The following is a 16,778-nucleotide window of genomic DNA, read 5'->3' as shown; positions in this document are numbered from 1 at the left end:
TTTTATTTTATGTGTGTGTGGGGCTTCCATTGCTCCGCTGCGGGCTCCTGGCGGCTCTCTTGGCTCCCCCTCAGGTTCCCCCAGTTCGGGAAAACCCCCCTGTGCACCGTGCTAGGGCGCTTGGCTGCGGATCCTGCCGGCGCCGGAGCTGCTCGCCTCGGCAACTGAGTGATAACTCTGGTCTTAAAATATGGCTGCAAATACGTACGGAATAACCACTAGTCTCAGCACCGGCATAGAGCATTTCTAGTTTCAAAACAGCATATTTTGCATGCGATTGCTCCAGTTTTTAATGGGCCAAATTTAACTGTCATCTTTATATGCCAATTATTCTAGTCTTTGGCCTATCATGGTTTATACAAATTTGACTGAATTGAAAAGAAAGCATACCTGGATATCTTCATCAGTTGATGCATTAAATTTGTCTCTTGGTTGTGGAATGTGAGTAAACATGCTTTTGAAACTGCAATACCTTTGGGTAGAAAATGGGATTGTGAAGAAATTAAAAATACTGGTAATATAATTTACACAAACATTTTGTGCTGTACCTTAAGGATATTTTTTACTTTCAAGATTGAATAGCTATTGCTCTACAAATGACTAAGTGAGAAGGAAGATGTTTTGAGTGTAGACTGGTGGGTAACTATCTTATCATTTGGGTAACTAAAATTTATTTTGTGACGAGTCACAGTAAATACTTTATTAAACAATGACTTTCAATAAATCATATGACATAAGTTTCTTCCACCACTAAGTGAGAAGTTTTATCAAAATAATGACACGTTCATTTGTCCTCATTCCCTCTTGTCTGGTTCTGTATGAAGCCAATGGCTTCAAAGCAATGTGGATGTTAAATGCTTAAAAATAAGGACAGAAATGTTTTTGCAGGATCTAGTGGAATTGATCACTTACTAACTTTAACAGCCTTTCCCCCTTTTTCACCTGTAGTGATTTTGCATGTCGAAGTGGCATCCACAACAATACTGGTAATAATACTTTATGACAATAATAATCAAATTATTTAAGTTTTTAGTTAGGAAGGTAGGCAATAGGAGGAATGTGTTTCATAGAAATCATAGAATCATAGAATCATTAAGGTTGGAAAAGACCTCTAAGATCATCGAGTCCAACCGTCAACCCAACACCACCATGCCCACGAAACCATGTCCCGAAGCGCCTCATCTACACGTCTTTTAAATACTTCCAGGGATGGGGACTCAACCACTTCCCTGGGCAGCCTCTTCCAATGTTTCACCACTCTTTCAGTAAAGAAATAATACTATATCAATAGTTTCTACATCAATAAGGTTGATTTACCTTTTGAAAAGACAATATTGGAGCAGTGTCACTGAGATTGTTCCAAGTGCTATCAGAAATAAAATCACAAAAATAAAGTAATCTTTCCCTTGACCTGAAACATCCAAGAGAGAGAAATATCTTAGCGTGCCAAAAAGCTACCTTTGTGACTGTCAGTAATGAATGCAAATTTCACCCAATTTTTCAAATAATCTGAAGAACTTCAACTTGACTTCTTACAGAACCTTGTCAAAAAGTTCAGGTATGCTTGACGCATTTTAAACCATTTTGAACATTTAAAATGTAGAGAATTAAAAAAAAAATCCAGAAAAGGAGAAGGAGAAACAGTGTCACAGAATGAAAAATAGAGCAAAAGTTTTGGAACTGTAAAAAGAGTGTTGAGGAAAGGGTGAAAAGGAAGATGTGGAAGGAAGAGGATGATATTCATGGCAAAACCTTAAAGAACTGAAAGGTAGCCTCAGCAGTCTGGACTGAAGACAAGACCGGGTCTATCTCAGCCTGTTCCTGTAGCCCTGGCATCTGAGAAACTGCTGCCTTCACAATCCCAGCTAGTCAAAGGCTGGTATCAGCCTCCATTGCCAGAGTACTTAAGCATCCTTTCCACATTAATAATTTCCACCCGGTTCCTTCCGTGCCACTGGGTAAGAATTAAGATTTTTTTTGTATCTGTTAGTGTGAGGGAGAAAGGGAGAAAAACATGGTAATACTGAAAAAAAAGCCCTATATTAAAATACTATTTCACAGTCTTACCAAACTCGATGGGTTCACTCCATTCCCCCCACTCTGAGCTTACAAGGCAGTTTTTTCCTCTTGCTCTGATTTTCAGAATGTATTTTTTTTCCTCATTGTAATTTTGGAATTCGTATCTGTTGTTCCTTACCTAAAATCAAAGCAATCAGACTGTGCATTTCATGCCATAGGCAAATATTAATAACATTTGATGTTTAATTTCCTGAAACTGATACAGTTTCTATAAAAAACTAATTTGTATGATTTTGTAAGTATGTAGTAGTTAAATATTCTTCTCCCCAAATTTAAAACTGTGATAAATTAGTTCATCCTGCCACTGAATCTTTCTGCGTTTTGAAGTTTAAAGTTGGATTTTGAAGTTTATTGGGTCTTTAATTTAATTTAATTTATTATGCTTTAAGGACACTTTTTTCCCTGTCCTTGTTTATGGATTCTAAAAAAAAAAAACCAGGGCAGAAAGCTGAAACTGGAGAAGCACCCTGTAAATTCACCTTTCAACCTTTACGGGCATTAATCATGCAAATATTCCCTGGATGGTGTCTGTCGTTGCTAAACAGACTTAATGTTTTTGAGTCAATCCAGTAACAGATATGTATCATCTGGCCTCATGATACTTTATGTAAGTCTGGAATCTGTCAAACCTAAGATGCTTCCAGGGCTGAAAGGACCACTCATTTGTCAGGGGAAGACTGACAGTGTGTGTTGGAATCCCAATTAACTTCCACAGGTTTTGAAGATCTCGGCATTCCCTCTGTCTGGCTGTCCTGAACTACAGTGGTATTTTTCCGCCAACAGATACAAGAAAGAGAATGATTCCAATTTGTATTGAGCAAAATGTCACATCTGTCTTAATCAAAATCTATTCCTGTGATAAATGGAAAGTATGAAGTTTTGTGAAATTCATGGAAAATTTTGCCTAGTGTAAGCTACCCCATCCAAAAGGGATATATTAAGAAGTCTCCACATAAAGATACCACAGGAACATACCTTCCTGAATTCTTATTGCTATATTGATACAAAAACTATAGTTCTAGAAGTAACTATATTCTATGTAATGGCATTTATACACTTAAGTGGGCAAAAGCACAAATTTGTATAGGAAAAGAATACTTACTTTTACAGGAGAATCCTTTTTCTCTTTTTTGGGCTCATTCTGCAAACCAATGACAAATCTTCATTTTTATTATTTTCTTGTCAAATAATCAAATGTTTCTCCCTCTTTTGTTCTCATTTACTTTCTTATAGAGATCATAAGTAATTTTAAACTGAAAAATCAATTGGATATTCTGCTCCAGTAATGTCCCAGAATATAGCACTTTATTCAGAGTTTTGGCTTCTTTCATTTCATTTTAGAAAAGGAAGGAAACATGAATTATTTATCAGTGGTTGTGAGAAGCTGTATTTGCCTCTAAGGGCATATTTATACTGTGCATTCCCATCCAGCAGAAGTATATTCAAATTATGCAAGCAATCAAATCATCCTCCAAACACAGCGGATCTGGAAGCTGTGATTTCACAATAGTTTGATAACATGGGGTAGAAAATTGATGTAAACAGCAAATTTACACTCTTTCCAGTCGAAGTCTCTGTTAGGAATCTGAGTGATCCATACTCAGGGGCTTTCCCCACAGTACTGTGAAGAGCTACTTACATATCCCATACAATCAAAATTTAATTAACTAGAATCAAACATTGACCTGGATCAAAGGACCTGAAAAATTTGAAAAAACGATAGGTTCAAAAATGAGTGAACAAAATCAGCAGCAGTGATTTTAGCAAGGATCCCAGAAAACGTTGGAAAGCTGAGGTCCTGGAAACATCTATCACGTGTAATGTCTGAAGGATAGCTGGCATTATGGAAAAGCCAGAAAGATGTTATTGGAAGGAATGTCTCATTTCAGAAAATACACCTGCCATGTATGTTGCATTATAAAGTAGACTAGTATTTCCCCATTACTCATTGTCAGCTGAGCTCTTTCAATTCAGGACATGATGAAAGTCATCAGCCTTTGCTGTGAACAGGGAGGGTGCAACTGAGTTGCCTAAACTTAGATGTATAGTGCCATTTTAGCTGCTACGGGGTATCCTGCCTTGCCTCTGATGGCCCCTCCCAAAAGGTGTAAGTTATATCTGCCATCTCCATGTAGGTACCTCTGGTACCTCCAGTACCTATAGCACGTTAAGGGGCATGAGGCACCTACTGCTCAGCTGCATGGAGCCCTGGATGTGCATTGACTGTTATGGGATATCTGTGCTCCTTTGCAGACACCTACATTAAGGTGTCTCAGTCTGTGAGATGAATTTCACACCTACGTGTAGGAATCTACTGAATCCCACCCATTCTGGCTGCAGCACGGGAAAGAAGAGGTAACGTGTATTTCTTTAAAAGAAACATTTTGATAATATTGCTTTAGTCATATGTTGTAACCTATGTGTTTATGTAAAATATTCTAAGTATTTCACACAAGATCTTACCGTCAAATTATACCAGCCAGCTGGAAAGCTACGTGTACTGCAATTGCTCCTTGAAATAGCTCCCAAGGTAGATACTGTTAATGCATGCAAGATACAAAATCCAGACAATCCAAACAGCATGCAAGCTGCAGGCCTTGTTTTGAATGGATTAATGAGTTTTAATGCTATATTGCTTTATTGCAGTTGTATATTTATGTTTAACCCTTAGATGATCTTTCCTGTAATGGTCTTGTGTTGCAAATGCCTGAGGAATTGCCACTACGGTAAGCTTCTGAGCTGTGGCTGGGAAATGGGGTAGGTAGGGAGCCCTAATTTGTCATGGCACAGATGTTATCCACGTGTGGAAATCACGTAATGGTGAAACAGGTATCCCAGGGATGGGGAGGAAGAATGCTATTTCTTGCCTCCTTGTCAAACTCATGGGCTCAAAGAATTTTCCTGCCCTTTGTCCTTAGGGGTGTTAAAATCAGGTCCTTTAGGCACTGAGATTTGTGGAGCAGGATTTGGTACCTCAGCCTCTCTTCTCCATCATACTTGGTGGAAACCAGACATAACTCAGCTATGGTAAAGTGACACGCTCTGTGTTGTCCTGCACTTTTCCTGTGGTCACTATGGTAAATTGGTAGTGCTCTGCCTATAGTGTAGGAGGAATCCCAGCTCACTTTTGGTACATACATGTTTACATCTGAGATAGCCATCTTAGGTTTCTCTCTTATAGCCAGCGGAAAGAAAGACGGACTTTAAGGACATGATTTGTCTGTTAACTACCTTGGAAGGAGATGGGTAACACCACATCTGACTGCAGAGAGAGTAGAGGGTAACTCACTGAAAAGCAAACGCATCCATTGTGGACGTCTACCCTGGGCCTGTGTGAACTTTCCCCTGAGTTGCTGGTATCTAATTTTTCAGAAGAGTGGTTTCTATTTCAGCACTGGTTTCAAAACGGAGGTTTGGGCAGACACTGTGTAGACAGGTGGGGGTCAGGTTGGCTCAGTCAGGCTCCAGGGGAAGGATGGTGTCTGAGGGAAGGCTGCCAAGGGGCAACAGATGGCGGGAGAGGTGGTGGAGGAGAGGTGTGGAGGTTGAGGGGGGCAAAACAGTCCCACGTGTTGAAATTGAGGGTCAGCTGTGAGCTTTCCAGAATCTGCAAAATGCCGTCAGGGTGGCTGAAGCCAAGGTGCCCTGGGAAGCAGGGCGAGCATTGAGGGGTCCTGGCCTGGGCTGGAGGCTGTCGCCCAGGCAGCGCCCTCATTGCAGATCACAGGCTGCCATCACATGGTCATCTCCTGTGAGACGTGCTCATGCAGGAGAGCATCTCAGGTGCTCTCCCAGTCTGGCTCTCTCCAACCCTCATAGCATTTCTCTGCTCTCCTCTGCTTTTCTGCTTTGCACCTCTCGGTAGTTTGAAATAAGGTCATGAGCAGTGGGATGTGAGACCAGCAGGGCTGGAGCAGGAGGACACCACAGCTTATGAGAGAGAAGTTAATAAATGAAGGAAACAGAAGTTTGCACATTACAGATATGCATGTATGTAGGTATGGTGCCAAATACAAACCAAGAAATTTTTTTTACCTTTTTTTGTATGCTAATTTCATACTCAAAACAGTTTACGTTTTCCACATGACTTGTAAGGGGTGGTTGCCATGTAATTATGCAACCCGCCGGATCTCTAGTGCAATTGACAGTGACATTTAATGGAGGAGTGAGTATTTCTGGAAAGAAATGAAATAATTAATGAAGACATGGTCAGTAATCAGCTACAACTCATGTGTCATAGCAAAATACGTGTGAAGTTGAGGCAACTGATGTACAGCTGTGTGCTACTGTTGTTAACAAATGTTATCTGGTAAACAGGAGTAAAATACAGTAGCAAAACTCAGGAATATAGCACTTCAGTTGTTGGACATCTGAAGTAACTGAAGTTCGTGTAAGAAAAGTATCAAGAATTTTGTGTAATTCAGTAGTACAATCAGCACAGTGCCATTTTCTTCTACATCTAACTTTCACACTGACAATGCAAGTCTCCATAAGAAAAAAGATGGAGGTTTTTGTGCATGCGGTAGTATTCTGTTGGAATACCAAGTCAGCAGAATCTGAGTGCCTACAACACAGTTGACTAGGTGTTCCTTAAGTGTCTAACCGCTGTAGTCAGCGGAGACCTCATGAGTAGTGCCCATGATGTCTGCAAAGCTGTTTGGCGTACCGTGGAGCAGGCGTGCTCAGCTGAATAGCTCTGGGCTTTACAGCCTGTATCGGCTGCAGGCAGGAGTCAGTCTCACACTGTGCATTTCAGACCACATAGGACACCCAGGAGGACCCTGGTCTCTCACAAGTCCTGGGCCACATCTGCAAGCCTTGTGGATGCCTCAAGCGTCTGAGGGTGTCTCAAATGGCACTAGAGGCCTGTTTTTAGGCAACTGAATCCTGTCCCAGATCTCTATCGGAGCTTAAACACCTAGCTCACACATAGGTACCCACATATTTAACAAATGCAGTCTTAGTTTGCAAGTTGAACCCTCCCTCTGGTTTCAGGACATGTAGCTCTTGTGGCTCTCAGAGAGGTGTGGAATTAAGGGATGGCAAAATGAGCCCATCAGAAGGGTGGCCTTGAAAGTCTAACCATTGTGTTTCATTCCATGGATATGTTCACACCACTTCTCTGAGCCATTATTTCAGGCTGCCTCTGCCTTTGGTTGTTTTAGTTAATTTTTGGAACTATATTCTGTCAGCTCTCAGGAGCGAAGTCTGTCCTGCAGTGCAGGATCCCGTGATGGCTACAGACTTTGTTTTATTCTTTTTTCGTCTTCAGAGAAAAATTCCCCATTTCCTTATTTTATAAAACAGTAATAAAATAAAAATGTTCACTTACCAATTTTATACAGTTGAATGTACTCATCATAGAACTGGATCAGGGAGTCTTTGCTAGACCCGTTCACCAGGAAGTAAGCTTTTTCAATCTCTATCTTCACATTTTGGAATCTACATCCTGTGTTTCTGCCATTTTCATCTTTAATGTAAAGCTCACATTCCATTGCATCATCATATCTGTATATAGCAAGGTATTTTAGTTAAACGTGGGCAGTGTGATGTGTTGAATGAGACTTCAGACTTCCCTAGATTCAAGCAGACCTACTTACCTCGAGTTCTTCCAGTAGAGAAAATATTGGGTATCTCCTGGAGCATCCCTGCCTGCCCGCCAAGTGCAGTTCATGAAGGAAACGTTATAAATCATGCAGGAGAAGTTTTCAATGGCCGACCCATTCATGCCTGCAAACACAAGGATATCCGTGATGAGGAAAAATTGTGTGACTGCTCCGAGCTGGAGGATCTTGGCACACGCTTAGATATGTGAGACACCTGCAACTCCAGCTGGTTATTGCTTGGGTTAGGCATTACAACTGAGAGAAAGCTGTACTCTCACCCTATTTTGACTGCCTCTGAACTGTGAAACCTGGGAGTGAGTAGAGCATTCACACAGGTAAAGGCAGGCACATTGCCTTTTAACACTATCCTTGGTGCTACAGAAAGAAGTATTTCTCCTTTTAAAATTAATGCTCCGGAATTCATTCCTGAAGTGCTTACACATAGCATTTAAAAAGCTGGGACTTTTAAAAGTAAGGTGGGGCCCTCTGATCAAATAGCCTCCTAGCTAGAGCTTTCCACCTTGATGTGGGTGACAGAGACTTGATCTCTTCCTTTTCTGGAGCACACTGAAGTGGGAACCTTATTTTTTTGGAAGCTCGCTCGTGGCTGGGCTGTGCAGGCATGCTCAGCCTCCTTCTCTCTTCTCCTTCAGCCAATTTTCTGCTTCTTTCTGTGGTGTGCCCCAACTTCAGCGGAAGGGTGGAGGCTTCCTCTGCTGCTGCCTCCAGCCCCCTCCAGCGCCCGGTATTGAGGGCACCCTTGTGGAAGCAGGGGGGAATCCCCTGGGGAACCTGCATGCTTGGAGGCTAGGGCTAGCTGGGGAGGAACACCAAAAGCAAGAGGTTAAAACCAGACACACCCCCAGAGGCAGTGTGTCCTGGCTTGTATTTTGAGGGTCACCATGAGAGTGTTTCCACTGTCAAGTCTCCAGGAAAAGATGAGTAGGGAGTACTTTCTCTGCACAGCTATGAGCAAGCTGCTAATCTCATCACCTCTGTCAAGTCTGAAATACCCCAGTTACGGACAGTTGCAGGAGCACTGGTGACTGGGCAATTTTAGTGGAGAACTCTGAGTTCAGAAGGAAGGGGAAAACGGGCCGTAAAAACTTCAGGTTTGGAATTATGAACCTAGGATCTGCCTAAATCCCACTTTGATTAACTCCCACATGGGGCAGCCTCAGAATATCTTTGTAAACAGTTGCCTCGGCTCAGTGGGTGCACAGCAGCTGAGAGAACCCACATATATGTGTGTGTGTGTGCGTGCACATGCATGCCAGGGCCAGATTAGGAGATTGCTACATTCGGTTTGCCCCTAGCTGCTTATCACCGGCATTTCCTTTCCTCTCCTCCTCCCTTTTTATGGGTTTCACTGACCCCCAGACTGTGCCTTTAGCTAGCTCTGTGGTCTGGCTCCCGACAAACTCACCAACAGCCCAGCAGTAAAGCATTTAATAAAGAAATGGGAGCTAACATCTTTATTTGTAACAGCCAGAACAGTTATTTGAATCCACCCTTAAACCACTGTAATTTAGTGGCATTTTGGAGCCCGAGTATGAAAGAGAATAATGCAATTACTTATACATTTGTAGTAATGCATCTCTTGCAGAATTGTGGAAACATTCATTACAGAGCAAAAAACTTTAGCAGATCTGCAAAAAATCATTTTTCATAGAAAATAAAGCAGTTACCTACTGTGTAAGGAATTGTTTTCTAAGGCAATGTTTCCCTTTAAAAGACTGCAAATGAAGAAAACCTTACCCAGATCATAGACATTACCTGCAGGGATAAAGGTGCAGGTTTTTGAGATGTTTGTGTTTGGCACGTCAATGCTAAAGAATACCCCTTTGTGCAGAGGCGTGTACAGTTCCACTGGAAACCTGCATAGTGGACTATTCACCTGAAAAAGAACATGTTGATGTTTTATTTCTCTGTTTTTCCTCTGCTGGTGTTAGGTGATGCTGGCTATGGAAGTGCAACTCAGAAACTCAATTCTTAGGGTCAAAAACTTCTGTGTATATGTATGTGTTTTAGGTTCAAGAGCTAACTCTCTCCTTTACCATTTGAGGGTGATGTAGAATGGAGCTGAGTGATCAAAAGCATAACTACACAAAAAGCTTTGCAGCTCAGGAGTTGGATGCTACGCTAGTGTGCAACTATTAGAGAAGACTAATTGTACCCCAGTGGCTTAACAGAAGATGGTTAATAAATGGAGGAACCACAACGGAATTTAATCAAAGGATTAAGCAAGATAGAAGTCCTTGTCTGACCTCCCCATGGGTCAGAAAGGTGTCTATGGCATTATAAAATCATAGAATCATAGAATAGTTTGGGTTGGAAGGGACCTCTAAAGGTCATCTAGTCCAACCCCCCTGCCATGAGCAGGGACATCTTCAACTAGATCAGGTTGATCAGAGCCCCGTCCAACCTGACCTGGAATGTTTCCAGGGATGGGGCATCCACCACCTCTCTGGGCAGCCTGTTCCAGTGTTCCACCACCCTCACCGTAAAGAATTTCTTCCTTACATCTAGTCTCAATCTACCCCCCTTTAGTTTAAAGCCATTCCCCCTTGTCCTGTCGCAACAGGCCCTGCTAAAAAGTTTGCCCCCATCTTTTTTATAAGCCCCCTATAAGTACTGATACTTATAATCTTCAACAAAGATGTGATGTGTTTTTGTAATATGTATTTCTAATTAAGGCATCTGCTTTGCTAGGCTAAATAAGCCATCTCTATCTCTCTTTCTGTCAAGCTTCCTACTTTTCTTTGCATAATGTGGGCTTATAACATAACCTGTGCTACAGTCATGATCCAATTTACTGGGAAATAAATGAAGAACTTGAGACAATGAAAATCCACAGCAGTGTTTGGAGAATTCATTTTTTATTTGAAGGGTCTCTTGCTCTGTCTAGGTTCTCTAGGAGTCTCACTTAGTCTCACAGACCCTTTTTTCAGCAGCTGCATCCCTATTCATGATTCAGCATAGGTACACTTCAGGCTGTTGCCTCCTTTCCACTTTGGTGTCAGAACTTCAGTTCTGTGGTATGCACAAGGATGCTCCTCCTGCAGCAAATGCACCCTGGCATTGGTGATGGCTTTCCACAGCCCCTGACAGATCAAGCTGTAGACTGCAAACAATCACTGATCAGATTTTACCTGCAACTGATTCATTTTTTCAAAGTAAATGAAATTAATAAAAGGAAAAGAAAAAGGTGCAATTATTGATCTCAACAAATAACAAGTTTACCTCTTTCTCTATACTTTCCATGTCGCTGTCTATGATGGTACATTTGTACTTAGAGAAATTCTTGCTGCTGTCCCAGGACAGTTCCATTTTTCTCCAATTCATTTTCACGTTCGTAATAGGTGATTCTTGTGCTTCTGCTGAAAGTGTTACAGAATAAGTTCAGTAAGGATATGCTATTGTTTTTGTTGATCGCAGAGAATAGTATCTGTCAGGCTTAAGATGGCAATTGCCAGATTAATTGCAAATATCTCTGATAAATGAAGAATTAAACCCTGTTTCTCAGATTATATCTGCAAAACATACTTACACCCCATACACTGGATGTCAGCATGCAAGGGATGAAATAGCATCATACACCACCAAATCATGCAAATGAGTCCAAGAGTGTCAAACATCTTTTCTTCTCTGGAAAGAGACAATGAAGCCTTCAGGAAAAAAAAAGAAAAGGAAAAAAAAAGTGATGCCCAAGTGTACTTTGGTTTCTGCAAAGCTTCATTTTTTTTCATGGGAAGAGTCAAAGATGCTGTCTAATTCATCCCTAGAAAATATTCTTTAGAAAAGCAGAGCAGAGGCTGTGCTTCAGGACTTCTGTCAGGCACCTCTGCTTTGGAAAAACTGAGTAGGCTCACTATTGTCTATTACAACACAGCAGTTTGAGACAGAGAGGCCACAAGCCCTCGTTATGATACATACACTCACTGTATTCGGTGCAGAGACCATGACTTAGGATTGCTGTTGCCCCACATATCTATCCTAACCATACCATCAGAAAGTCAGGTTTTCTTGCTTTCTGATCCTGTGAACATCACGGCATATTTTCCTATGCAGTGCTCCAGGTTCTGCTGCAAAGTGAACATTTAGTCTGGCTTTCAACCATTTGTTGAAGGCACCTTTCGGGAAGTGGATGGTTTGGCTTTTGGTTGTGTCGGGGTGTGGATGACTCACTTCTCCGTGACTGCTCTGTTAAAGGCAGCGTCACCACCAGGCATGTTCAGAGCCTGTATCTGCCCCTGCCAGCATGTCTTAGAAGTGCATGAAAAACGTCCCTGTGATTTGAACTAAGCAAAGCAGGAAGGTCTTAATCTCCACCAGGTTTTAGCAGGAATTAAATGCTGACCTGCTTACCTTTTTTTGACTAAGGCAAATCTACAGTCTTGCTTGAAAGGCTTTTGGGGCTGATTTCAAGATTTCATGTAGTAAGGCCTTAATAGCCCTTAAAATAATGTTTAGATCAATGCCCTGAATCACGTCTCATTCTTTTCCTGGAGGCAAAGATCAAAGCTGACTGCAGACAGACCATTGGTTTTGTATATGTTATCTATCAATTTCAGTGCTATTTTCTATCATCTTTTCTTCTTTTCTTTTCTGACGACACATCAGCTAAGAACAGCTTTCTGTGCAGAAAAGTACCTTAGGAGCTGGAATTTTGATGGGCCTTTCCAAAGGCCATTTAGCACTGGGTACCCCTGGATTCAGCTGCTTTTCCATTGTCCTGAATATCCCCAATAGCAGCCTTTATCATAAACTTGACACTTCTGTCAGTTCCTGACTAACCTGAATGATTTTTTCAGTCTCTCACTTCTCACCTCTTTTCACAGAAAACTGAATATACTAAAGAATCCCAGTTGTTAGGTGTAATTTACTGTATATCACTATTAAATAAGATCCTTTTTTTTATGCTTTCTTTGTTATTATTTGTTTTGGGTCCAGAAATTGTTGACTCTTACTATGGGCATTATTAAACTTTGAGGATGTTTGCTCTGTAATCAAAATGTGATGCTAGCTCATACAATATGTCCACAATAATTTTAAACTAATATAACTACAGTGATGCACAATTGAACTTGGGCTATAAAATACACTTCAGAGGAGAGGAAAAAATGCTGAACCTGCTTAGATCTATTTTAGAGAATGCGACTCTCAAGTCTTCATGTACGGTTCATTTGAACAAAGATTTACATAATTACAAACAGTGTACACCTTCAGTCTTGGTATTCTGGTCCTCTGCACCTACAACTTTCTTTCTGTATGTTGTCAACATTTTCTAGAACCTACTTCTGTCTTTGTGTGTTTTTCAGTCCAATGTCCTGAAATGAGATAGTGTATGCTAATGATCCTTTTCAACAAGGAATGCTACAAAAGATGAGATATTTTTCAGTGTTTCTTTCCTTCCATTATGTCTTAATAATGAAACAGAACTATTAGCATAACTGTGGATATCCTGTGTGGGATGAATTTTGATATTAAGACATCTAAAAGTATCTACAAGTCAGTATTCACATAAGCACAAGTTGTTTAAGCTCCCCTTATAGTCAATGGAGATCTGGTTGAATTCCATTCACTGCTTCTGGTACACATAAATAGTTTCTCACCACTTGTTTTAAAGTCTTTGACTATTGCTGTATAGCAGTCTTATTAACCTTTTTAGTATCTTCCTATTTTTTATATATTTGATTTTCTGTTTCCCTCTGCTGTGTTTATTTGATTTGGAAGTCTTTTTCCTAAAGGCATTTTTTTAAGCAGCAACCAAATCTTACACCTGGTCAGGTTTCTTTTGCCTACTTTTTTCTTTTCTTGTCTCTCACAGAGTGTGTGAGTATTGTCTCTGGTGAAGCAGTGCACAGACCATGTGTAGGAGGCTCTGCCTCCCCTTCCAGGCTGTGTGAGTGTAGGAGAGGGTTGGCACTGTTGCCTGGTTCAAGAAGGTAGATCATGGTTGTGCTTTCATGTGTTGTCCTTCTCTAGCTTAAGGAACACTTGGTTCTGGCTGGGCTGGAGTTAACTTTCCCCAGAGCAGCCCACGTAGTGCTGTGCTTTGTATCTGTAGCTAGAACGGTGTTGATAACACACCAACGTTTTGGCTATTGCTGAGCAGTGCTCGCACAGCATCAAGGCTGTCTCACCAATCTCTCACCCAAAGGCCAGTAGGCTGGGGGTGGGCATAGCCAGGGCAGCTGACCCAAACTGACAAAAGGGATGTTCCAGACCGTATGAGGTCATGCTCAGCAATGAAAGCTGAATGCAATAAAAGCTAGGACGTCAAGAGAACTTTGAGACATGCAGAATGATTACAGATGCCAGCCACGGGAGCGGATTGCTGCCTGGCTGTTCCAATGCTGGCATAGCGGGCCAACAGTCAGGAGTCAGAAGATAAGGAAGCCCAACAGCTGGGCTCCCTCTGTAGGGACTGGGGAATTGACAGAGGAATTGGAAAAGAGGCAACAATCCACAATCTCTGGAGGCGGCTCCTGTCAAGCGTGATGGTAAGATATCTGTTCAAGGGAGATCTTGTGAATTACCAAGGGAAGTGGACTACCACTGAGGAAGGCATCCAGTACCTGAGAGAATTAGCAGTGCTGGAAGTCATCTACAGTAACCTGGACGACAACCAGGTCTCCAAAGATCTTAATGACGTCCTGTGTATGTGGGCCATGTGGAGAAGGTGGTCCAAAATGCACCAGCATGATATTCCAACAGCTCGGAGACGATATATTGCCCAGATTTGGATACATCAGCTGTGGAGATAGCATCTTCCTGGTTTCAAAATATTGAAGAAAATCTCTCTCCCTCTTCATTCCCATGGGCCAGCGCCAGGGCTGTCAGGGACGCCCCATGGAGTCAATTCCCTCTGGCCCTGGAAAGAGGGAGCCCCAGGTGCATGCCACGTGGCACTTTCTGGTTCTTCCTGCTTGATCAGGGGGAGTACATGAGGAAGTGGGATGGTGAGCCCACTTTTAAACTGGAAGCCAGTGTACAGGAACTGAGGGGGAAGGTGGCTGCTAAGAAGGGGCCACCCAAGAAGTCTGTCAGCTTAGTTGCTGTTGAGATGGAAGAAGGCGGTCAGCAATCCTCCAGACACAGAAGGACTGAAATTGCTTCCCTTGATTCTGGTGAAGGGACTTCTGGTCTGGCACTGTAAGGGTCAGACAGTGAATACTCCAACCAGTAATAGAGTGTCCCTACCTTTGGCCAGGAGGAGGAAAGGGATGAACTGGGTTTACTGGACTGTGTGGATTCGATGGCCTGGCATATCAGATCCACAGAAGTATGAGGCTTTGGTAGACACCAGCGTACAGTATACCCTGGTGCCATCAGGATATAAGGGCACAGAACCCATCTGGATTTCTGGAGTGACAGGGGTATCCCAGCAGTTGTCTGTACTGGAGACTGAGGTGAGCTTAGCAGGGTCAAGTGGCAAAAGCACCCTACTGTTACTAGCCCGGAGGCCCTGTGTATCCTTGCCCTCAGGAGAGGGTACTTCAAGGACCCAAAAGGGTACAGAAGGGCTTTTGGTGTCACCACCATGAATACAGAGAAGATTAAACTGCTGTCTACCTTACATGGCTTCTTGGGCGATCCCTCCATTGTGGGCTTGCTGCAGGTTGAAGAACAGCATGTGCCAATTGCTACCATGATGATGCACTGGTGGCAATATAGCATCAACTGAGACTCTCTGGTTTGCATCTATGAGCTGATTCATCAATTGGAGAGCCAAGGAGTGATCAGCAAGACTCACTCACCTTTTAATAGACCCATATGGCCAGTGCAAAGTGATGGAGGGCAGAGGTTAACAATGGCCTATTATGGCCTGAACGAAGTCATGCCACCACTGAGTGCTGCCATACCAGACATGTTGGAACTCCAATATGAACTGGAGTTAAAGGCAGCCAAGTGGTATGCTACAACTGATATTGCCAATGCGTTTTTCACAATTCCTTTGGCAGCAAAGTGCAGGCCACAGTTTGCTTTCACATGGAGGGTTGTCCAATACACCTGGAATCAACTGCCCCAGGAGTGGAAGCACAGTCCTACCGTTTGTCGTGGACTAATCCAAACTGCACTGGAACAGGGTGATGCTCCTGAACATCTACAATACACCAACAACATCACTATGTGGGGCAACAAAGCGGAAGAAGTGTTTGAGAAGGGATAAAGAATAATTCAGATCCTTCTGAAAGCTGGTTTTGCCATAAAAAGAAGCAAGGTCAAAGGACCTGCACAAGAGATCCAGTTCTTGAGAGTAAAATGGCAGGATGAACACTGTCACATCCCTGTGGATGTGATGAACAAGATAACAGCTATGTCCCCACCAGCTAACAAGAAAGAAACAAGCTTTCCTAGGCCTTGTGGGATTCTGGAGAATGCATATTCCAGGTTATAATCAGTTTGTGAGCCCTCTCTATCGAGTGACCCGAAAGAAGAACTATTTTGAGTGGGGCTCTTAGCATCAGCAAGCCTTTGAGCAGATCAAACAGGAGATAGCTTGCGTGGTAGCTGTTGGGCCAGTCTGGACAGGACCAGCTGTGCAAAATGTGCTCTACACTGCAGCTGGGGAGCATGGCATCGCTTGGAGCCTCTGGCAGAAAACACCAGGTGAAACTTGATGTTGACTTCTAAGGTTTTGGAGCTGGGGGAATCGAGGATTGGAAGCCCACTACACCCTGACTGAAAAAGAGATACTAGCAGCATATGAGGGGGGTTGAGCAGCTTCAGAAGTTTTTGGTATAGAAGCACAGCTCCTCTTGGCACCACGATTGCGTGTACTACAGTGGATGTTTAACAGAAACATCCCTCGGATGAATGGAGTTAAATCCAGTTGGCGGCCAGTCACGAGCGGTGTTCCCCAGGGCTCAGTTTTGGGGCCGGTCTTGTTCAATATCTTTATCGATGATCTGGATGAGGGGATTGAGTGCTCCCTCAGTAAGTTTGCAGACAACACCAAGTTGGGCGGGAGCGTTGATCTGCTCGAGGGTAGGAAGGCTCTGCAGAGGGACCTGGACAGGCTGGATCGATGGGCCCAGGCCAACTGTATGAGGTTCAACAAGGCCAAGTGCCGGGTCCTGCACTTCA

At 42.7% G+C, this 16,778-nt stretch overlaps 1 protein-coding gene across 1 annotated transcript in view; it reads right to left on the bottom strand.

Moving 5' to 3' along the window:
- The window catches only part of LOC103900664 (granulocyte-macrophage colony-stimulating factor receptor subunit alpha), a 19,907-nt gene extending 8,584 nt beyond the window's left edge, over positions 1-11,323 (bottom strand). The window contains exons 1-11 of the mRNA XM_019472619.1: positions 11,247-11,323; positions 11,159-11,176; positions 10,929-11,070; positions 9,444-9,582; positions 7,680-7,809; positions 7,412-7,587; positions 6,115-6,254; positions 3,182-3,220; positions 2,068-2,197; positions 1,318-1,411; positions 391-472 (exon numbers count right to left, since the gene is read on the bottom strand). Coding sequence (XP_019328164.1) covers positions 391-472; positions 1,318-1,411; positions 2,068-2,197; positions 3,182-3,220; positions 6,115-6,254; positions 7,412-7,587; positions 7,680-7,809; positions 9,444-9,582; positions 10,929-11,070; positions 11,159-11,176; positions 11,247-11,323 — 1,167 coding nt within the window. The remainder of the gene's footprint in view (positions 1-390; positions 473-1,317; positions 1,412-2,067; positions 2,198-3,181; positions 3,221-6,114; positions 6,255-7,411; positions 7,588-7,679; positions 7,810-9,443; positions 9,583-10,928; positions 11,071-11,158; positions 11,177-11,246) is intronic.
- Between the last annotated feature and the right edge of the window lie 5,455 nt (positions 11,324-16,778).

Source organism: Aptenodytes forsteri, unplaced genomic scaffold, assembly GCF_000699145.1.
Source record: "Aptenodytes forsteri isolate BGI_AS27 unplaced genomic scaffold, ASM69914v1 Scaffold212, whole genome shotgun sequence".
Taxonomy (NCBI): domain Eukaryota; kingdom Metazoa; phylum Chordata; class Aves; order Sphenisciformes; family Spheniscidae; genus Aptenodytes; species Aptenodytes forsteri.
This window is presented reverse-complemented; position numbering and strand designations above follow the sequence as displayed.